We start from the raw sequence: 23,836 nt of genomic DNA on the forward strand, positions 1-23,836 counted from the left end.
AACTGGAGGTATCCCTCCCACTCTTCAGGCAAACACAAACTAAATGTCTGCACATGCCTAATGATAGAGAACATCAGAACAGGTCTGGTTGTTTGGGTGGCCTTTGCTTCCCAAGCTAATTGTCAGCAAGGATCACAGTACACAGGACTAGACTTCCACAAGCTCCTGGAGAGCTGTCTTAAAACAGCTCCATCTGAGTACAGGCCGTATTTCCAAGCTGGCTGATGAATTAGTGCACGTGGCTATTTACCCTGCCAAGAAACAGGCCAGGAAAGTAGACATAATCTGATCTGCCTGTTATAATTCTGGCTGTAGGAAGTTTAGCCACTCTGTGATCTACTGGGCTCTAGCTACAGACTCTAAAAAAAGGCTGGAGCGGCAGTAATTTCATCCCTGGATAAGCCATTTGCTTAGTAAGCCGAGTCAGGGGGCTGTGCTTGTATGTGGGACCAAGAAAAGATCTAGAGATGAGAAGTGGCAGAGATACCTTTGAGCGTCTTTGTTCTTGTAGCCTCACTAGGGCAAGCATCACTTTGGACAGACTAAGGGGGTCCTGGGAACCATCCTGTCAAACCCTGTGTGTCCCAGCAGTCCCCAGGACCCAATCTGTTAAAGGAGACACCTGATCTGGGCAGTCAGAGGCCACTTCGCATCAGGACTCTCTTGCTACTCTGTAACAGCCTCAGCATCACTGCTGCAGGCTGTGTGAAGCAACAACCAAAAGATGGCCAGGGAAGACCCAATTTCCTAGGGAAAACAGTCAGTGCAGGGTTCTGACATGAAGGATGCAATATATTTAACTGTGGTCTTTTGCCCTTGCCAGCCACAGAATAATAGTGATATGGGAATCTTCCAAGGTCTCATGCAGCCCATGCTGCAGATTCTCTGTCAGAGACAAGGGCTTCCAGTTCACTGTAATTAAGAGTGAACGAGACAAATTCCATCTGTCCACAGCTCTAGTCTCAGAAAGCACTGGTGTCTTTACAGAGGACTGACAGAGGACTGTTTTTCCTACCCTACTGCTCCTGCCTCCTTTTATTGTCTTCTCACGCAAATCTTCTGGGTGCCAAGGGAACATTAGCTGCCCTGTCAAAACCTGTCTCCATAATGAAAAAGCGCAAAGAACTTGTCCAGCTCCCTGATGAAGTGATATATCCCTTGGAGCAAAATCCTCAGGACAACACAGAGTGGCTGTACAACACGAAAGAGTTCAGAAGCACTGTCACTTGGGGAGAATTGGCAAAGACATGTTGGTCTGGATGCCAAAAATAGTACCATGGATTTCAAAAAGAGTTAATCTTGTTAAAACAACTGTTTGGGGCTGGCCTACTAAGAGCTGAATTTGAATTTAAAAAGCACATACGCACACACAAAAAAAGAACCTTCTGGGGTTTGTTGGTTTGATTTCTGTTTTTTCCCTTCTCAGGGAAACTTAGTTTAAATAAAGGCATGAAACAGCCTAGATGATAAAATCTCCTCCCTGTGTTCAGATACATGATTTTCATTTGCATTGAGCTGGATTCTCCCTGCTGCCTTTCACTGTCATGAATGAATTCCTGTAGCAAAATGCAAGCAGCATGCTTTGGTTTTTCTCACCTGCTTTCTCCTAGCCTGCTTGCTGGAGAATCGCAAGACTTCCAGTTTGCAGCAGAATTTTATCCTCTGATGTTTCTTTTTAAGGCTCATTTTTATAAGTAAATATAATTCAGAAAATTAGCTTTGTACACACATTTCCTGGTATTGTTTCAACAGCTCGTCTCCTTTGAATCTCTGCTCTCCTGGGGACCAGATTCACATGAGTGTGGAGAAATTTTTAGGGCCTGCTGGAACCCCTGTTTTGTAAATAATTTGAATCATAACCAAAAATATATGCTGAGGTATTTTTTACATTATCAGCTTTATTTTAAAGAGCAAACAAAGAGGGGCTGTCATCTCTATTGTGTTACAGGAATTTGTATTACTAAAAACCTATTGGGAATGGGGCAGGTATAAAAATGTAAAACAGGAGCTGGGTTTCGAATTTTTGCCTTTTTTCCACTGGGAGTACCTCAGACCCTGAGATGCTGAGCATTTGTCATCAGAAGTCATCTGGTGGTTTTGATTCTTCTGTATAAGACTAACAGTGAAAATTCATTCTTTCTGGTTAAGTAAGCACTTTATTTCCTTCTCTTCAGTCCGCTGGCATATGAAAACAACCTAGAGAACTCAGAGGCAGGGAATGCTGTAAGTTTTCTTAACCTTTGTGATTCTACTTGGTTATATTACCAAAAGCGATGCCCTTCACTTACACTACTGATGGAGATTCACTCTTTTTTTTCCTCCTGCTAAGCTAATTTGGAAGAGCTCCTGGGCCATCTCTCATTCATGTGTCTTTTATATATGTTCATTTAATTAAATCCCTCCCAATTTATCAGAAGGTGACACATGGCTTCTCTGTACTGGGCTCTCAAGGTTATATGATGGCATCTGAGCTGCCTACAGGAAAAAAAAAAAATTGGAATTAGGGATTCCAGTTAGGAACAAAAAACTTGTATCAAATAAAATAAGGACTTTATCTCCTACCTCTGAACCTTCACTCACTAGACAAATGCTCAAAGTCCAGGATGTAGAACCCCAGATTTTTCCTCTTTTCATTGAGCTGGATTCAAACCTGAACTTCATGATTGTTTTTTACTGCTAAAAACAGATAAATCCATCTTGGACCCACCCAGCTAACGAATTCCCCTTTAAAGGAATTAAAGGGGAAATGAGCTTAATTAGTTCAGATTTGACTGGACACCAACTTCAAACTGAATTCCCTTTGGCAGAACTTAGGTTTTGTACCAGTCTCAGAATTTCCAGTTTTAAAAAGAAGATCAGAAATAGAGACAATATAATCTTGAAAGTCTACTTTCGAGAAGCTCGGCTCCATAGTTTGAAATGGACTCAAATCAACACATGCTGGTAGGTTTCACCTATTGCTGGTCATGATCTGAGTTTTTGAATTGCCTCCGTAGTTTGAGGAAGATGCTGCATATACTGGATCTTCAGCTACCCCTCCATAGATTTTGCCTCTCACTTTAGTGTCAGAATCTTCAAGCAAGAGTCTTCAGCCAGTTCCTTTCTTGTAGGTACTTTTTAGGACTGGATCTTCTGGCTGGTTGATCCCTTTTGTCACTAACCTCCTACAACCTGCAATTGAAACTGAAGGGAGCCCCAAGACAATTCTTTTACCACCCTAACCCTCCATCTGGCTGAAGATAAGGACCCAGCAGGGAGGAGTGATTTTTATGCTGGATCCAGAGAAGACAAAAAAAACATCTGATGCAAATTAGAGATCAAACTTGCAGGCAAGGCAGAAAGCTAGGTGCTAGCCTTTAGGTTCAATTGTGGGAACATCAAGCCTTTCAAGGGATTCACTGAGATGATAGTATCAGGAATGCATCTGCCTTCCTAGCACTACATTAACAGCTCTACTTGGGGAATTAGCTTAGGCTTGGGGAAGGGCAAACGCCTGTGGGACAAACCACAGCAGGGAGATGCAGCAGAGGCCCCATGGTGGTGTGAAAATTTTCTGAAGAAATACAGAGAGATGAAGCACAGGTTTTGGGTTCTGTGGGGATGGGTAAGGGGCAGGAACCCATCCACCAATTTAAGAATTCATTTTTCCAGCATCTTGCAGAGAGCCATGCAGATGGTCCTGTATCAACACTATAAAACATGTTGCCTTGGACTGGGCTTCAAGAGCTATTTCTATCACGCTGCTTAATCCAGACTGTGTCACACGCATGCTAAAGGTATGCTGATCAAACAAAGTAACAACAGGCTTAAAAATAACCCCAATAGTCAATGGAAGGCATTTAGACTGTGATCAATTGCACAATTTGCACCACAGTGATAAGAGGCTGAGTCTTCCTTTACAGGGTGCCTTTGGAAGGAGAAAGCAGTGGCTGGGTAAATGGAGTGCTAGGATTATTGTAGCAACATCAGCTATTTTAAGAACTCTGTTATAGTTAGGAATGACATATAGCAAACCCTACATTAAGCCACTAGGCAAAGGAACAATTAAAAACACTCTCTTAAACCAGTCTGTAAACACAGGAGGGAGTTTGATCTGAAGAACTGAAGGGAATCTCAGAAGAATAATAAGAAAAGAATGTGATTAATCTGGGTGAATACCTGTAAGAATTATAGTCTATAAAGCACTCAGGAAATAAATTAATACAAATCCTAGGACAAGTAATAAAGCCATAGCTGGAACATAAAGACATTTGTTCATCCAGAACACAGATCTGTCTGCCAGTTAACTGTATGGGAAATCTAAAAGTAAACCAATCTGTATGCAAATACTGTCCAGTTTAGTCTAAAACCAGCAATATGTTACAAGGAACTGTATACAGCCAGCATATGAGAGATGTGATCTTACCCTGGTGGCAAAATGTGGAAGTCTGTAGTGAGGCGAATAGCATGTAACCAGAGCAAAATGCTATAAAAGAAAGGGAATTCAGACCAGATGTGGCTGGATTTTATGCCAATGAAAACCCAAAGCATTCTGGCTAGTCATTTAGGACTTTAGGTTTAATATATCTAATCCTAGCCAGACTGGAGGGGTGCTCATTACCATTATATGGTGGTGTGCTGGAGGGGCAGGGCAAGAAGGGGAACTTCATACAGGAACGATACCTAATGCTGTGCTTGTGAGAAGGCACCACGAGAGGTAAGATGCCCCACCCTTCTCCCAGGTATCAAAATAAAAGGCAGTGGATGAAAAGGGGGACAGCAATGCAGTATGGCAGATGGAGGGGACCTGCACCCCACACAAACAGGGAACACTAAGCTTAGCCACAAAGGTCTCACAACAAGCAGGGCAGCTACTGTCTCATGGCAGCAGTACATGGAACTGCCTTTGCTGCTCCTTATCCATTTCCACTGGGTGGGCTTGGTTTCCAGACTCCATTAATCATTCTGTTTTGCAAACCTTTAACCTTCACATATTAAAACACACACACACACACACACACACACACAAAAACCTGAAACGTGCTGGAGCTGGGAATGACAGATTTGTGTGCCTTGAGGAAGCACCTAATTCAGATGCCTTTCAAGGGACAGCTCTTGATTTATATAATTACACAGATTCCCCAGGAGAGCTGCAATCTAGCTCTTCAAGGAAGGGTCCTGGGAGACAGGAGATGTGGACTGCTTTTCCTTCTCTCTCACTGATTCACAGAGCCAGCCTGAAAAAGTCACTTGTTCTTGTAATGCCTCAGTTTACTGTTGGCACCACTGTGACATCACTGTGAACTGCTACATAGTTCATAATAATTACAAAAGGGGCATTATGAACTCACTGAGCTCAGAGGCTGAAGCTTGCAAACTGCTGTCAGCCTCTGATTGTGACAGTAGCGCTCTTGTGCTGCGTACTATCCAGCTACAATGCACCTACCCTGAGGAGTCTGTGAAATAAGACACACACATAGGAAAATGCACAAAGAGATGCAGTTTGTCCATGTCAGCATGGCAAGCCAGTGGCACACACAGGACTGGAGCTGCTGCTTCTATGTCTTGACTAGTTACGCTGCTTTTGAAATGCAAAGGGTTACTCCCTGAGTACTCCAGATGAGTGGCTTGCACAGTACTAATGCTTCAGTTTTAGTGAACTGTTCTGTGATCTACTTGTGCTCCAGCTTTTAGGCCATACAACCCCCTTACAGCCCCATGGAGGCAAATTCACCCCCAGCCCACAATTTTTTAAGCTGGATCAGGAGACCAATCTGGTTCTGATCAAGGTCCTGCAAACAGCTGGGTCAGCACAACTGAGAGCTGGCACTGGGCTCAGAGGGGAGTGAGCGGCCCTGTCACCAAAGTACCATCTAATGAAAGCATGGCCCGTTAGGGCACGTGTCAGATGCCTTGGCATTGCTCAGAACAAAGCCAGAGCATATAAATGACTCCGTGTGCAGCCCAAATGTTTGTTGTATCAGAAGGCACAAAAGGGACATGAAACCTAAAGTTTCTCAGTTTGAACTACCTAAGACTAGTACTTAACTTCAGCTGTGCTCACACATGTGCTCTGTAAAGAGCTGCAGGCTTTTAGGTCTTTATTGTTCTAAACAAAAGCTTTCTGATGGTGGTGTGCTTCATTATACATTGGGAAACATTGACTGTTGGAGAAGGAGAAACTCTGAGCAAGTCACAAGTCATCTCTAGGTCTTAGTTTTCCATCAGTAAACTTGGTATCCATTTGGAGGAGGGCTGTAGGGCTTAGTTTGTTCGCCAATGGAGAGATGATTGCACGGTATCACCTTTGCTTTGCAATTTATGCTGATTGGCTGAGCTGTAGCAACTGTACAAGCTCCTAACCTGGTTAAAGTGCTTTTGTGTTTGAGACCTTCCTGGCACAAGCATGTTTTTCAGAGTGGAGAGAACAGGGAGATATTTCAGTTATATATTGCAATTTTACATTGTATATTGCAAGCATTTTATTAAGCATTTGGTTTTGGGGAGGATGGGGTGATGAGGCTACGAGACAAGAAGACTCAGTGAAGCAGAAAGCCAAGGGTCCCCACATGGCTGCATGGCCTCCATCTGCTAAGCAGAGGCATGCAGTGAGGCCTGGAGTGCAGCTTCTGAAGTGGGAACTGGGAAGGAACCATACTGCAGGGCTGGGAACAGGACTGGCTGCAGGGAGTAAAGATTACTAAGAAGGTGGCAGCTTGGCAGTGTTATAATAATCACTTGGACTTTGTTTCAGAAACTTATGCTTGAGGGACCTGCACCCCCTCTATCCCCTATTCCCAGAAGTCTGTCTCCGGACACTGTCGTCAATCTCAGAGTTCATTTCCTGGTTAAACAAACAGCAATTAAATAACACAAGACAGGCAACGCCTAGAGACACTGTCTCAAACTTGCCCTAGACAGGCCATGTGACACTGGGGTCTCTGTGTTTTGTCTCTTGTCTAAGACATATTAATCATAAGAGGAATTACAGAGTGCGACAACGTGTGTATGCAAAGGGAAAGTGGGCCTGGCCTGCTGGGGAAACGCACTCTGCTTCTTGGCTCTGCGGAGCCAAGCTTGTCCACAGAGGACGTGTTGAGCAGCCAACATTGGGCCAGGTGACCCAGAAAGAAACACCCCCCTTTAATTTGCTCTGCTATGCCTGTGTAGAGAAAATGAGAGAGAATAGAACAGTCAGTGCCTCTAGTGTGTTCCTACAGCAGTTGGGACAACCAGGAGAGGCACATCATGATCTTCAAGAGGTTTTCACAAAGTGGAACCGGGGGAAAGGGGCAATCAAATATTTGCTCCCAGCAGGAAAGTGAAACTAAGGAAAAAATGTAAGATCTTTCTAGTGCACTCTATTAAACTGTAGTGTAGTTCTCCAAAAGTAAGTGATTCAAAGCATGCTCTTTGGCACCCATCAGCTAAAAGGAACAAAGCACCAGGGGACATACATACCCTCAGACTCCTGGTGCTAAAGGAGAGATAGATTAGACATCTGAGACTGATGAATAGTTCACTCTCTGTACTTCCTTCGGCTCTTGCAATCTTCAGTTGCCTCCCAGTAAAAGTACACAGAAATAAACTAAAGATGAAAAAAGTCACTGTGACACTGTTCATTTTCTATACATGAAGCCTCATTCATTTAACCCATCATCATCAGGGTTCAGGGACTTTTTCACTTGTATTCACTATTGATTGGATCACAATCCTCCTTGGGGTCCATCACCCCCAGGGTGAAAACTCAGAGAGGCAAGGGATCTTTAGTCTCCTCACAGAAACAGAAGCCTTTCCTTTGCTCCTGTGTGCAGTCAATACTGACATCTATTTGCAACATGCTTTGACTGGCCCTTGGTTCCTCTGAAATAGGCAGTGGTGAATTCACTTGTTGGTGCTTGAATTCCTTGCTTTTGTAGTGAACACCTAAAGTTATTAAAACTGGAAGAATCTTAAAAATGTAACTTCTGTTCCACCACATATTCCTCTCTTAATTTACGGATGTTGTGCAGTGAAATTGCTTCGATTATGTTTCACTTGACCTTGCTACTGGGTTTTTTACACTCCAAGTATCCACATGACTGAATTTCAGCTTCCAGCACTTCAGGGAATGTTTCATTCTTTCCTACACTGTTTGCAGCTTACTGTGGGCAGAATGAACCAGAAACTTCGAGAGGGGCAGAAAATCCTGAAATCCAGAAGCTGATCCCTCTGTAGATACAAAAGGTGGCAGATGGTTCACCGTGATGATGGAATGGGACTTTGAGCAGCTCAGATACTCCTATCGTGTGCCAGAACACCTGCATCCCAAGGGAATGCTAATGAGGAGGGACAGAGAGTAAAAAGTCTATAATGCTTGAACTGGCTTAGACATTTTTTACTGCTCAGATCTGCTATGTAAATCCTGATTGTGTATCTGATCTATCAAGTGTGATTTGGGAAGTCACCATTTGTGGGAAGCTGAATTTGGGTTTGGGGTCCTATCAATACCTTTTACGAGGGGTCCCAACTAAGCTTCATGTTCCTTGATGCCTAGCAGCCCCCTCATGCAGAATTGGTGAGGAAATATAGCCACAAACTGCCCACCTGATGTTATACCAAGGGACTGCATCATATCTCAGCAAGTCCCAGTCTCTCCTGAGTAGGCTTTCAGAAGCAGGATCTGTAAGCAATGGGTTTCCAGCATACCTAGTCTGGCAAACAATGTCGCAAAGTCTTGCTGCTGAACTCATCTCCCCTGAGTCCACTTCAGGTCACTGAGGGCTGCTTTTCTTTACTACTACTAGACTACTGTTTTAGTTCCCTACTTCACCACAGCTAAATAAGTGAAACTTTTCCCAGTAGATTCCTTTCAGTAAATATTTCCATGCTTTGGTCATTCCTTACCATAAGGGTGAGTCATTAAATACAAGCAAAATACCCTAATTAGCCACTTGCACCTCAGAGCCATACACTTTGCTTCTTTCACAGTTTTCTGTGTCTTCCGAGATGCCTACCAGTTAAGTAGATGCCACTGAGATTTCAAACAATGTTGTCTGCTGGAGGACTGAACTGTTTGCTTTCTGGAGATATTTATGGCTGTTTAGCTTATACATTTTGTTTAGCATGCAATAAAGCCCTTTGCCCCATTTGCTTCCACAGGTCCCACAGCAGTCAGAACAGTTTGGAATATGACCATTTTGATTAAGAACTCCCTTTTCCATGTAATTAAGAGTACTAAACACATGGTATGAGCCTCAACAGCCATGATGCTAGCCTATTCAAAGCTAAGCACTTTCTGCTTCTCTGACAAATTTTGGACTTGTAAAAATCAACAGAAAATTTCTCTTCTTCTTCAATAAGAACACATTTTTCAAACTTGACATCTGCCTTAGCAGCTATTATATTGTACTATATTACTAGTATTTGAATTGCAGGAACACCCTGTCATGGAAAGGACTCCAGGATGCCAGACACTGAACAACAAAGAATGTTGTCATTCTATTTTTACTGAAGGAATATGTCAGTTCAAAGTGCTCTCTTACACTGCTTTACTTCTTGGAATGAGACATCTCTTAATTGCCTCTGTTTTTTGCTGTTGACAGAAAGAAGGCCAGTCCAGAGCTTACCTCATTGCCCAGGAGCTCATGTCTTCAGAAAAAGTGTGAGTTCATTGTTACAACCTATCTGTTGCTCTCCTAAAACTGAAGCTATGCAATCCACCCTTCAGCATTGGTTTGACAGCAATTAATAAAAGTTTGTCTCTTTCCCCAGATATGTGGAGATGCTCCAGCTGTTACGTATGGTAAGTAAATAATTTTAATCACTGAAACCTAATTGCCCTTTTACTTAGCTGCAATTTAGAAGACATAAAGGCATTGAAAGGACTGAGGTGAATTTGACGAGGAATGGCTTACTGTGAACCATTGCAAAGGAATATGTCTGCCACTAATCTGCTCTTGCTACAGATCCTCAAATCTAGCATTTGTCATTCACAGGGAAAAGTGTTGGCCAACAGTGCTTGCTGGGGCTCTGAAACTGGTGTAAGATGCAGAATAAGCCTAGTGCAGAGAAGGAGATGATAGTGATAAACAGGGGTGAACCCTCTCTCCTCAGAGAGAGACAGATAGGAGCAGAGCAATGAAGCATGGGGATTTGATTTGAATGGATTCACTCTGCTTCCTTTTAAGCTTCTTTTTTCTGATAATGCAGTATCAGTAATATCCAGCGTGGCCTGGATATCCACACTGTGACACAGGTAGTCACCATGGACAAAATACAGGCTCTGGTGTCAGAAACTCCTGAGGAAACACACACAAAGAATCACTTGCAGTGCCTGATAGAGAGCTCTTGCATGGTATAAACCCACTGGTGGCTTTGTCCCAGAAGACTTTATGTCCCTTTAACAGAGCTGCCACTGCTGCCCAGGAGACTGGTACAACATCTTTCTTGGCTATTAGTTGCAAGGAAGTTGGGAATAATAGCCACCACACAAAGCATGCCCACTGCTGCTTGAACAGAAGTTCCCTGAGAAGGCAAAAAGTAGCCTTGGAGTCCTTGGAGGAGACTCCAGACCCTAGCAGTGGACAGGAACTCTGATAGAGAGAAAAGTAATGAATGAGGTCAGCATTGTATTGCTGCCTGCTCATTTTGCCTCTCAAGCAAGCTGCCAAAGCTTAAGAGCCTTCTCAGGCTTGGGCAGCAGAAGCAGGAGAGCAGCCTTAAATGTGACAAACGCCTTGCAGACGATTGCATTTCAACAAATCAGAAACTGCCAAGCTCGTCAGCTGGGAACCAAACACTTTAAGGGACTTAGCTGCTTAGCTGGAGTCTACCAATATTTTGATAAATTGGTGATAACCTGCCTAGCCATTTGTCTCATCTATACTGGCTTTCCTCTGATTTCTGCATAGCCAAACACATTATTTGACACTAGTGAGACATAGTTATCCATTGTCCCCTGGGGAAGCCAGGGTGGTTTCTTCACCTGTGGACTACAGGGCTTCTGATCATTAAGAATACCCAAAAAACTCCTTACTGAAGATTTCCAAAAGTATCATTAAAAAAAAGAGAAAAGCCTCTACCAGCTTCTAAATCAAAATAGAAGAGAAATATACACACAGGAAATTACCATGCACAGAGAGTATTAGCCACTCTGCATCTTCATTAGATGCATCCAATTAAAACATTCTTAATGTGTTTAATTTTCCATTTCCAAGTACATTTGTACTTTGGTACATTATGGGCAGCATGTAAATGCAGGGCTGAACTAGACTGCGTGTACAGTGCACTGTATTTAGTGGAGGTGTCTAGGAGAGGCCTCTCCTTTGCATTATATCCTAGCATTTTCCATATACCTCTAGGAGATAAAAGCGGCTCACTAACATGGCCTGAAAAATCTTCAATATATAGATCTAAATCTTTCAATGCACTTCAGTGCCTTTAGCCACAGCATGAATGGCTGCACACCCTCATGGCTGCTATAGCATCATGTTGCTGTCAGGCTGCCTTGCCTATGCTGTTGCTGGGCCAGGAAAGGGATGCTTCAGGACTTTCCCAGTCCCTTCAGGACTTACTTTGTCCTTTTCTCCTTCCTCTGGTAAATCCCTGTGTGGTGAATTTGGCTGAGGCTATGTGTATAAATGAATAATTTATGCATTTTCACAACAATCCTATTTTCTGCCTATAGAAATCATTTGGAAGGAACAGGAAATGTCATTTTTGCTCTCTTTTTCCAAGTTGACAACTTTAACATGAGACAGAGATTCTGGTTTATATCTTTGCTAAAATTTTTTAGTTTAGAAACACTTATGGATGCAAGTGCATGCTGCTCCCCTCGGGCTGGATGGACTCCAAACTGTTGGTAATCCCTAATAAAAAGAATCTTTATAAAAATTACGGCTCATAGGTTAGTTAGGGAAAAACTCTGCTTGATTGCTAATTTTATCTGCTGCAGTGCTCCAGAGTTGACTCAAAGATAAGAGGGAAGGAAAACAGAGTTTTCCTGGCTTGACTCAAAAATGTAACTACTCCCTGCTCTCCTGTTGGGGAAATCAGACACTTTCTAAGCAGAAATGTTTATTACAGAAAATAAGTAACATTACCTGGAGCTTGGCCTGCCAGTCCTGGAATTAAGGTTTTAAGGCATGAGGGAAATTGGCTCTGTTTTAATCATACTTAATCATTAGGTTTGGATCAGCTGGTTAATTTATCAGGGAAAAGACACCAATAATAGCACTCCTATGACTGGGCAAGTTCTTCTATTTCTGTCAGTCATCAATTTTAATTGGAAGCACTTGTTTGCTTTTTATATATGTTTCAGTCCTGTAATGGAATATTCCACTGAATCCTATTTTGCTGGGATTTTGTTTCCCTGCCTGCCCACCCCACTGGAGTAGAAAGATCTTATGAGTGTTTCACATATGCTCATTATTTTCAGCAGAGCCAACAAGCAAGTTTCTCAAATAAGATTTAATTGTTTCTATGAGTTGGCTTTCTAAGTAGTGAGGATGTATGAACCTGGGTTAGAGACTGAGGGAGAAGAAAGGAACAGCCAGTCTGTTTTCACACTTGACTGCTAGTTCAGGCACTCCTTAGTTTAGAAGAGATCAAAAATCTTTATGGGAACAGGATCAGAGGGTTCATTTCTGTGTTTTATCAGGTGCCTATAGCCCTAGCATACCCCATCTCTACTGCTATAGGCTGATGTCTGCATGATAGCTAGCTACTGCAGTGGCATTCAGAAATAATCTGCAGGTTTCTCTGCTGCAATCATGTCCAATCTAGAAAGCCACAGTCCAAGCACTGTTACCTTTCCCACCCCAACTACTGTTGGATCTTTATATTCACCTGCTGCCCAGTGTATTGTTCCAAAAATCTAGGGAAACCATAACCAATTTTACAACATGTAAGTCCCTCAGACTACAGGGGTATTATTGCCTAACTGAGGCTTTTCAATACTGTCATAGTGCAAAAAGTTACAATGAACTACTTACTCCTTTTTGCATATTTGAATAGCGTTATGAATAGTCACATCAGTAAAAAATCGTGCTTCACTGTGCACTCGCTGTTGACACAGGTCCCAGTGGCAGATGTCACAAGCAACCACCAGTGACCACAGTCACCAAACTGCCCTCAAGGTACAACACCCCATTCATGGCCAGTTAGGACCAAAGGCTTCCTCGACAGCGTATCTCAGCTCAGGCAAACATTTCCCTCTGTTCCCCATCACCAACTTTCTCAAGAAAACAGTTTCCAAATGCTCATCTTCAAGTCTCAAGTCTCATCTTCTTATATAAACCCACACATTGGTAAGAAAGGCAAGGAGCTAAACCACACCCTCGCTGCTTTCAGAAATTAAAAAAAGGCTTTTCTTAAGCCTGCAGCAGGAGCAGTTTCCCATCTCATTTCCAGGCTTGGCTGGAGCTGCTATTCATTCAGCATAACAGAATCTGTTTGGCCTTTCAGCGGAGACTTTAATAAATTGATTGATTGCCAAAACGATGACATTTCCATACACCCACTCTGCTATTGAACTGAAAGAGTGGAAACATTGTGTTAGCTCACAAACTCGGTATCAGTTGGTGTGGTAGTAGTGATAATAATCTAAAGGGTTAGCTGTTATTTGCCCTACTCAAAGGTAATGCAATTCTCTGGAGCAGGGAGTTAAGAACTCATTCTGGACTGAGCAGATGGGACTGGCAGGGCCTTGCAGTCCAAGTCCCTGATCTCTTGGTACTCACAATTTAGTTTTCTGAAGTTGATTAGTCTTTGCATTTCCTTCAGGATCATTTAATCCTCCAACTTTGTCATTCTTTTCTCCTATTTTTCTTCCCCAGTAATGCAGGCTGCACTTGTCATCTTTTTCTTAGTGCTTGTTCCTGAACAAAAATGCTGCAGGTTGCTTTCTCAGCCTAATGTTTCACACATCACCTTTGAGGACCAAGAGTCTGGTTCATTTGCTTCCCTTCAGCCAGTCTGTTTCAAATGACTTCACTAGATGTACACAAATCAAACATAGTGTGACTCACACTGCCTCAGGATCCCAGTCTGTATGGGATCAAGCATTTGCTTGATAGTGTACCATGTTCACATTTATTTTGTCTTTGGCTTTTGTACATAAAATCACCTTTTTTGTGCATAAAACCCTTTGAAGTCATTATTACTTCCCTCTGAGGCATTTACTGAATTAAGGTACCTAAAAGGACAGCTCTGCACTGAAAAAACACCAGCCCCAACACCTCCCTGTTTAAAGAAAGTTGATCCTGTTTCCTGGTTTGCATTTTTCTCATAACAATGGGCCACCATTCTTAGAAACACCAAGACCCAGATGTATGCTTCCTCAGCATTTGAAGATACAGATATGAACATGATATGAATAGATATAACATGTGCTGGTTCTCCAGCCTTTGGAACAGCTTGGGATCCAACCCTGCACTGGGCATTCCAAGGCTTCTGACTGCAAAATAAATCTTAGGAAATAAAAAAGAACAAAATCATCTTAGTGCTCAAGTCACTAACTCAAAGGTACCTAAATGCAGATTATCATGAAGTCAGGCTCACTGGTTAAACTCTACTTTCAGAATTCTTGTGGGCAGCTCATTCTCAAGAACAATAAATAAACATCTAATTTAGGAGCCACTCTTACATGTTAGACAAAACAGAACTCCATCTTTCTAATTATTTACACTTCCAGTGAATGATTGGCTGAGCCTTATTTACTACTGTGAATTTCTTGGATGATGTTCAAAGTTCTGCTGGACCAATCAAGTCATTACTTTCCTAATTAAATGCTTTAGTGAATGGAACGTGCTGGCTAAATGAAGAGCTAGCTGGCTGTTAGACCCTCTGAAGCTCTTATAAAAGCCTAAAGATGCACTGTTACAAAAGAATAGCCTGCCCTCACTTACAGTAGGCTGGTTTTTTTTCTCATTTATTTATTCATTGTTGTCTTCAGCGGCAGTGGGAAAATAGCTATGTATCGGCCAGGGAGCTTCTGCAGCGGGAATGTTGAGCCAAAATAGCTTTCAGATAATCTGTATATCTCTTAAAAGGAGAGGGAAGTCACACTAGCACATTTGGCATCAGGACAATTCCCTGGTAACAAGCCCCACCGATACAGTATTTGCAATGCATACTCTACAGCTTGCCAGTTCTGAAACTCATTTGCAGTGTTTTGGATGAATGTGTGTATTTGACTGCATGTGAGTGTGTGTTGAGGTCAGGGTTCCTGACCTAGATTGTACCCTGCAATGGCAGGATAAGAGACTAATTGTGTCTGCTGCGATAGTATTTTCTGCTGTTCATCTGGCATTGTTTCTGCTGAGCTCAGTAATGAGAAATCTGGGAAGATCACTGCTCAGTGCAGATCAAGGGTCACTCACTCTGCTACAGGAGATCTGCCACTTTTTCATTCAGGAGTGCCACTTTCACTTTCATCATAGGAGAGAGGCTGCTGGCCGTAATGAAGATACCTCCAAGAACCACCCATGAGTCAAACTTGGCTCACAGCATACTGTACAGCATCTCATGCCTGCATTCAGCTTTAATATGGAGACTCTCTTCTCCCCCTTTGAACTCTTCACCCTCCCCTCAGGTGTAATGCCTAGATGTCCAAAAGAGCCTTGGATCCTGCAATATGCAGTATCTGTTGAATCCACCTTCATTTTAGAAGTGAAAGTGGTTGTAAAAGCCTGCATCATTTTATGCAATCAGTGTAGACTTCAGTTATATAAAGTTTGGGCTGCAGTAAGATTTCGTGTTGTCCTCCCTGGCCCACTCACAAAGGGTCAAATATGCTTACTTCCCAATATTACCAGGTCATTAAAATATCAGCTTGACTTGGGAAGCAATTACAATTCTAGATATACATTCAAAATGATTTTTTCAATGCATGTACGTTTCATTATTTATTGAAAAGTATAGAAGTCCGGCTGCCAGGTGTGACGTGTGGTGTGAGCAAGGTAAATATGCTGTGTGCAGACATGATTTCTGCAGCTGAAGTGCCAGTATCCCCATCTGGGGACTGAGGCAGAAAAAAGGCCATGGTTTTCCACTAATGCATCTGCTCTGTACACTCCCTTTTAAGTTTTTTTTCTCAGCTTTGTTCCCTAATGGAAACTCACACATCTTCCCAACCAGAATTCTCCTTGAAAATTGTAGAAATATCCTAGGTGAATTTAATCACCAGTCAGTCCTTTCCTGTTCTTTAACACAGAGCAGAGGTATAAGTAGGGAAGCTGATTCAGCCATGACAGCATTAGAGGTCAGACCTTTGTTTGGTATAAATTTATATAGTTTTTCTCTGGCAGGTGACTGCAAGAACAGCAGGTGATTAGCTTCTTCAAAGCACTGCATCAGACTCCTTTTGAGTTCAGATTTCTTTCCCTCATTATCAACATCATGAAGATACTTCAGAATCTGAGAAGCAGTTGAGCTCTATTCTGCTTTGTGCATTATTGCAGTTAGAAGCTTCCTTCCTTCCAGTGAGACGATGCAACAAAGAGCAGGTAGAGACTTTGCTTCAGCACCCAAGATCTGGAACATACTACTTAGACTGCAGGCATTCAGAGCTTTTCTAATCCAGCCACAGAGTCTAGCAATCTGGTCCTTCTAATATAATGTGCACTTTTTGGTCACAGAAATACTTTTCCTTTCAGATATTTCTCTTGAACTGTTAAAGTGTGGCTTTGCTCTACAACCACCATCTTCTACTAGAAATTCACAATTTCTGGCTCAAATGCAGGCCTGATGCTGGGAACACAGTGCTGAGAGCCAGTGAGAAGGAACCTTCATTCCCACCTGCAGAGCAACTGCTAGTTAAACTGTAGCACTATAAATTACTATTGGCAAAGCCAATATAATGGTGTTGTACTCCTTTCTCCTTCTATTCTTCTGCCATTGTAGTCAATATGCAAGAACTAGGATTTCCATTATGATTGGATTAGCATCTTATACACTGCTGCTTTAGAAGATGAACAAATAACAACAGAAAACCAAGAAGGAGATCTAGCAACTGATCATTGCTTGACCAATTTTAAAAGGTTTTCTTTCAAATAGAGCTATCTGTTTAGCTACACCTTTAAGTAAAAATCTTGACTTTCTCTCCTCCAGTCTACTCACCTTTCTAATCTACATAGTTGCTTTCAGCCTATTGCAGGTGGCAGAACCATCAGCTTTTTACAGTGAAGGTAAAGACTGATTTATTTCAGTCCTATCATTTCCTAACTACCCCTACTAGACTGGTTGCAGTAGTCCCTGGTTCCCCAGGGATCCACAGGCCATTGGATGAACTGATCTAACTTGGCCTATTCTGTTACACACAGAAAAAGGAAACAGATATTGTGGATCCAGACTGAATTACTGTACCCTGGATTATTTTCAAGTAGAAGTTAAAGAAATCACCCAACATAGCAAATATATATATATATATATATATACAGGCAATTTTTTCTCCTAGGTAAACTACTTGCCTGAAGCAGTGGTTTAGCTGACAAGAGATTAGTTTTCCTTCCTTTCACTAGGGTCCTGAAAGGTTAAATGTTCTCAGGCTGATAAAGGCTAACTAGCAGCAGGACTGACATGCAGAAAGGACCACAATATGTATGAGATGTATCCATCTTGCAAAATGGTTGTTGATATGCATACAGGATTGCTACAATTGATTTTTGCATCTGGACTTTAAAGCATATTCAGCCCCATTATTGGAGAGATTTAATACACAGCCTCACTGTTTCTGCATGTGTTCACAAAATCCTGGAAGCAAAACCCAGAACTAACTCTTGTCCCATTAACTATCCCTTTTGCCTTTGGATTAGAGTATCACATTTCACACAGATGTTGAATCCTGCAGAGAACTTCCTTGCTAAGTGCTCTACCAAAAACCTCTGGTTGCTGGCATTGCTAACTCCTTTGAAAGAGTGCCTGGAGATAACTACCTGCTACAAAGGTTTCCAGGTTGCTGATCCCAGGTAAATTGGGCTACCTTTCTGTAGCCCTGAGCCAGGTACCTAAATCTTTTTTTTCCAAAACTCTCCTGTAATCACTGTTTCCTCTTAGCATTGGCAGGCACTGCCAGCATCTCTAAAGTATCTCGTATCCCAGCACCCTACAGTGAGCCTCATCACCTCACAGAGGGTATCAAATTCTACTCCAAGAGCCAAGCATGTGACAGTTAAGCAGTGCTCCACATAAACCATAAGATCTTGTTGAAACTAACCCCGCATTCCTCCTTGTCTCATGCCCTTAGGCTCCAGGTTACAGTCCCCATTTTCAGCAGAGAACAGAAGTTCTTCAGAGGCATTCTTGGGAAAAAAATGTAACTTGTGTGTGTTAGTGATGTGCACAAACAAAAGAAGAAAAAAAACCAACAACTTTTGTGGCTGTGGGTTTTGATCCTCTTTGTTTCACTTAATTATTTGTAGGGTTTATTTCAGGGATGTTAGGGATTTGGCCATTGGATGGCTGCAAAGGGCTTATTTATGGGTGCCCAAAACGTAATGAAAAGTTTTATGTTTCAAAAATGTGTTTTTATAGCACAGTTGCTAACCTTCAGTGTCACCTAGCCAGCTTGGGTTATGCTTTCACATGCACACAGAAGCACTGGTGCAGGTATAGGCATAAGAAAGGAGTGAGATCTGTAGGTTCGTATACCCCTGGATGAGACTGAGCTCTGTGGCCATCATGCCAGAGCCTTGAACTGAATGACTTCAGTTCATGCTGCAGTTCTAATAAAGTTTTGACCCAGCAGGGAATTATATGGACTCAGTGTTTGGTACGTTCTGTGTTTAGGCATGGGACTTGGGTGATAGACTTGGAGACCTTCAGGTGCCATGACTGATTAGAGTTAGACTGCAAAAGCACTTTGCATTTGATTAATGGCTTCCCAGGCACTCAGCATTTTCAATAGTGACATAATTATTTTTTTTAATGGATGTTTATAGTGATTACTGTTATGCTGCAGGTTTTTTATTAATCATTAGGAAGCTGGCTATCCAGGCAACTGGAATTAAATAATTTGTCTGAGAATTCATTATAATCAAAGGGGCAGGCAATTAATGACTAATTAAATCCACTGAGATGCTGTGGGAAAGGAGTGTTAATCTTGTAGCTCAGCTATGGTGGAAAGTGGACAGACACAGAGCTGTTCGATGTTAATTTGGAAAAGATGACATTTCTGTAACATAATAGGTTACTTAAGCACATCAGTAGTGAACTTACTACAGCTATTCACTTCCCCAGGCACAATAAGCTGAAAGAACCCTTTGGATTCTTTCCTTTTCCCCAGTCTGGATTAATCATGATGACTGAGGACTTTGAAAGGCTGGAGATTCCTTTGAGTTAGGAAAAGCATCCAGAAGACGGATTGACTGGCTTAGTTGGTTGGAAAGCCTCTGGAGTGTACACTGGCTGAAATATGTAGTTAGATAGGCTCACTCACACACCAGAAAAAAATGGGATCTGGAATAGCACAACATTGGGATTATTTGTGGTACTGGGGCAGGACACGTTGTGGAAATCAGACCCAGAGAATTAGGAAACACAATAATACACTTTCAGCAATTTTTATGAGCTTGTTTTATCCAGGATATAGTTAGTCAAAAAGAAAATTGTCATCATGATCTTTTTTTTACCTAGTTCTAGTGGCTTTTCAGAAAACAAATGCTTCATCTGTCGTAGTTGCTAAAAAACCATAGTGTATGTGCGACTTTCCTTTTGGCTAGTATCTATTAGATATTCCAGTCATTCCAGTTCATAGTGAGCCAGTGTATACATTGCAGTTGACAGTGTTACAACAGAAAAGCCAGGAAGTCTGGTTTTAGTCTCTGAGGAGACTAAAAACTGCTCTTGCCTGGAGTCAGTTCCTACTGGTGACGAGAGAGCAATTTTGAAGTTATTTTCCCAGAGGCTCTCCTGCTCCTTATAGAACCTTTCAGCAGGACCACAGTCTTACCAACCAGATCGCCAGCATGCTGAAATCAATACAGCTACGTTGATTTAATCAAACTAAAGTGGACTATCTAATGTAAAATGTGGATCCCCAGTGAAACATACTCTGTGGAGTTGCTCATACCTGGACATTAGCAAGTTTCAGAGAAATCAGTTCTTTCAGACTCCTCCTTAATTACTCCATGTACTTATAAAACTTAACTAGACAGAAGCCAGAGTCATGAGAAATGCCATGGTAAATCCCAGTACGGCCCAGGGAAGTTCATAAGATTGTCCTTAAAAGTTCAGGGAACAGAATTTGACTTTTTGGCAATAGGTTTCATGATCACTAGATCCTGACAGAGGAAGATACTCAACCTATCCCATCCTGGTTCAGGGCCGGATAGAAACAGCTTGGCATCTTTCAATGAGCTGTGCGACCTTAGAGGTTTCTTTTTATCAAGCCCCTGCTTCCTTTCACAGCACATTTGGCCACATCACATACAGTGGGGTAGGAGGCCAGGAAATGGTCTCTGAGTGGAAAAATCTAGCTGCCATTTCTGTTAACTCATCCAGCAGGATCACCTTCTCAGTGATTGTTAAAGTAGCTGCATTTTTTTTTTTTCTGATGAATTGGCTTTTATGGGCAGACAGAGAATGTTTTTAATATATCTTTGAAAAAACATTGGTTTTAATAATAACTCACTGTTTGCAGAGTAGCATGTGAAAAAATACATTCACAGCACGGATCTGGCCAGACTGGTCAGACACTAAAGCTTTCCTTCACACTAGATCTTGGGCTGAAGCAGAGCTCAGTGCAAACCTAGTGGAAGAACAACTCCTGGTGTGATGGCCTTAGTCTGACAGGATGCAACCAGGGCTTTAACACCAGCTCTGCTCTGACTAGATGCTTGGGCTTTGTATGTGGTTATGAGCTACCTGACCCTTCATGAGATCACCAAAAGCCCTTTTTGGGACTTGTTTTTTTCCTCAGGATGCAGTGTTAGCATATCCATAACATGTGGTAGATTCTGTCTTAAATCAAAAAGTCGGTTGTTTTCCTAGTAATGCTGTATTCTAGTAAGTCTTGCGGCCTGGACTACTGACCAGACCACACTAGATCATATCATATCAATGTGGTCCCTCCTGGCTTCAAAGTCAGTGAATCTTAATTATATTCAGCTACAAAGCCTCCGTTCAAGTATTTTTAATGCTGAATTTAAAAACAATACCCGATTTGAGGTACTTACTGGAAAAAATCAGCATGTGTAGGCTGGCTAGCAATAAGAGAGAATGCTGCAATTCCCTAGCCTTACCTTCACACAAAAAAAGAAAGGAAGGTCAGATAAGGACAGATAGTATTTTTGTAAGGAAGGAAGCTTTGCAACCTCCTAGTTTGCAGCTGCTGCACCAAAACGAGTCATCAGGAGCTTTCAAACCTCACAGTTAATGTGGCCTCTCTACTGAGCTGTTGTTTTGATTATTTACTTTGGTTTTCACTCTCACCCCTTTTTTCCTCATCTTGTGCAATAAAAACTCCATGCACTTTATGGCTTGTTGGGATGCAGAAAAAGATTGGAAAAGGCACTCACGGAATTAGTTTCTAAGCAATTGTATATGAATGCCCAGTTTCTGCTCTCATCACAAACTGGGATGCACTTAGGTTTCTAATTGTTCACTTATTTTCATAGAAAAACTGAGATTCAGATACTTTGCCCATGAAGACCTGACTAGCAGAAATGGGAAATTCAACAGTAAGAGCCCAACCTGACCCTGATGGAGGAACACACAGAGTCATCTCCTTACAAGGAATACAGAGGAGAGTTAAACCTGTAACAGTTCTGCAGGACCATCCTCAGGCAAATGCTGAATACTATACTAACGCTTTTCAATTACTCGTACTTTGTAGCAATACTAAAGAAGCAGGTGCTGAAATCACAGCCTTTTAATTTTATTGAATGAAGGCTGCTGCTTTTGAACACCAGATAATGCTATGAAGATAAACCATCTAGTTACAGTGCCCTAGCTCCTGGCAAAGGCAGCCAGAATCCCTGGGTTAGGAACCTGCTTCACACCACTCAGCAGCAAAGCGCTAGTTATACCTCTGCACAGCATCAGCTTTCCTGCCTTGTTGTGTTGTGCATTGCCTTGCACCCCAGTGGCACAGTTTGCATTCAGATCTCCACAAAGCCCAGGCAGCTTTAAATGCCTGAGCTTCTCTAGCCACTGCCAGTGAAGAGGGGATGTGTCTGGCAGCAGCAGGCAGGGGAAACAGCAGTGGCTGGTAGGAACCTGGAAAGGGCCAGGGCACCACAGGGGCTAAAGTCTCTCAAGTGTATCCAGGTGCCAGCAAAGGCTCCTTTACAATTCTGAAGCAGAGAAGATGGATTCTGTAGGAATCAGGCTTTGACCTGAAGACATTTCAGCATCCAGAGCTCTGGATGAAGGAGACATTAAGCAATGTTTTGCACACAAAATATTTGCTGGCTGCTGTTGGGATGATTTTCTAATGCCTGGGGATCTAATACAAATTATCACTGCAGTTTCAGATGGAGGCCTTATTCCTCACTTCCAAGTCAAAGCTGGGGAAACATTTTGCTATGCACTCTTAAACAGGTGCCCTATTATGTACCAGAGCTGGCTACATTTTAATATAGAGGAAACTATTCCTGTGCCCACATAATTTATAAACCATTTCAGAATCAAAACCATTTCTAAGATGTGGAAAAAAGGTCTCAGTTAGGTTTCATAGGGAAAATGATTTGTTCCATAGCTTAAATTTATAGCTTCTTCCTCTCTTTAAGTTCAGATTTGGAGACAAGTGTTGCAAATCTTAGCGCAAGACATGTAGACATTGATGTTTTTCATGTCAAGCTGTTGGACCCAATGAAGTGACGGGAAAATCTCATCCTTCATTTTTAAAAATTATGTTTCTGGTTAAGAAACACTATAAAAATGAGACCAACTACACCCAGAAAAGCAGGAAAAAAAGGCAAGGTAAATAAAAAGATACCAAACTCATTGTATGCATAAGGGTCTGATGGCTTGGTCAGGTGAAATGTTCAATTTTGTGTTGACAGCATTGTGGAATTCAGCTGAAAATGTGTATGAACTAATGGATGGAAGAAAACATGCTATGATCTCCTTGCTATACTGAGCACACTTGATCACTACGGATGGCATATCTTATAATTCCTAGAAGACATCATTTAGGAGTCAAGAAATTGTAATGATAATTTCAGAAAAGAGACTTTCAGTCTGTTTGCCTAATTTCTGTATTGTTGTTCACAGGATTTCTATGAAGGTATCTTGAAAGTGCTTGGAGAAGAAGACGAAAATGAACAGGAAGAAGTTAAACTCAAGCAGGGCTTAAGTGAACTCCCTGAAATTTATGAATTACACCAAGACATCCTGGGAGAACTGGAAGAAAGAGTCCTTAAATGGTAGGTATGGAATGGCATGGTTTGATGGCCTTAACACACCCACAGCAGGTAGGTGAACTCATCAGTGTTCCCTTGACCCCACTAGCAGGGAGGCTGGGATTCCAGCAGAGATGAAAGGAGTAGAACCTGAACTACTTTGGCAGATTTTGCATACAGGCAGGAAGGAAGTAAATGTAGAGGCTGTCAGGCTAAGAAACCCAATACTGAAACATTTGTGCAGTGCACAACCTATGACTCCAAAATGGCCCTGTCAGTCAGCGTGAGGACAGCCTGCTTCATATGCATTATCCTCTGATGCCAGTTCATAGTCATCACCAAGCGGCTTCACACTCATGGCCTGAAGGTCACAGACTCATGCCAAGGGAGGCAGGAACAGCAGACATCAGAATTGATCCTGAAGAGGATCATCTGCTTACAGAAATCTACATAGCAACTGTGTAGCTCTCAGATAAGGGACACCCCCTCACTCCCAGCACCAAGGCACGGCTCTGCACAGGCTAGGCTTCCAA

The 23,836-nt window shown here is 42.2% G+C and overlaps 1 protein-coding gene across 1 annotated transcript in view; it reads left to right on the forward strand.

Annotated features, from left to right (window-relative positions):
- The window catches only part of FGD5 (FYVE, RhoGEF and PH domain containing 5), a 105,487-nt gene that overhangs the window by 37,952 nt on the left and 43,699 nt on the right, over nucleotides 1-23,836 (forward strand). Inside the window, exons 3-5 of the mRNA XM_050904786.1 lie at nucleotides 9,564-9,622; nucleotides 9,733-9,763; nucleotides 23,176-23,327. Coding sequence (XP_050760743.1) covers nucleotides 9,564-9,622; nucleotides 9,733-9,763; nucleotides 23,176-23,327 — 242 coding nt within the window. The remainder of the gene's footprint in view (nucleotides 1-9,563; nucleotides 9,623-9,732; nucleotides 9,764-23,175; nucleotides 23,328-23,836) is intronic.

This window comes from Gymnogyps californianus, chromosome 13, assembly GCF_018139145.2.
Source record: "Gymnogyps californianus isolate 813 chromosome 13, ASM1813914v2, whole genome shotgun sequence".
In the NCBI taxonomy this organism is placed as follows: Eukaryota; Metazoa; Chordata; class Aves; order Accipitriformes; family Cathartidae; genus Gymnogyps; species Gymnogyps californianus.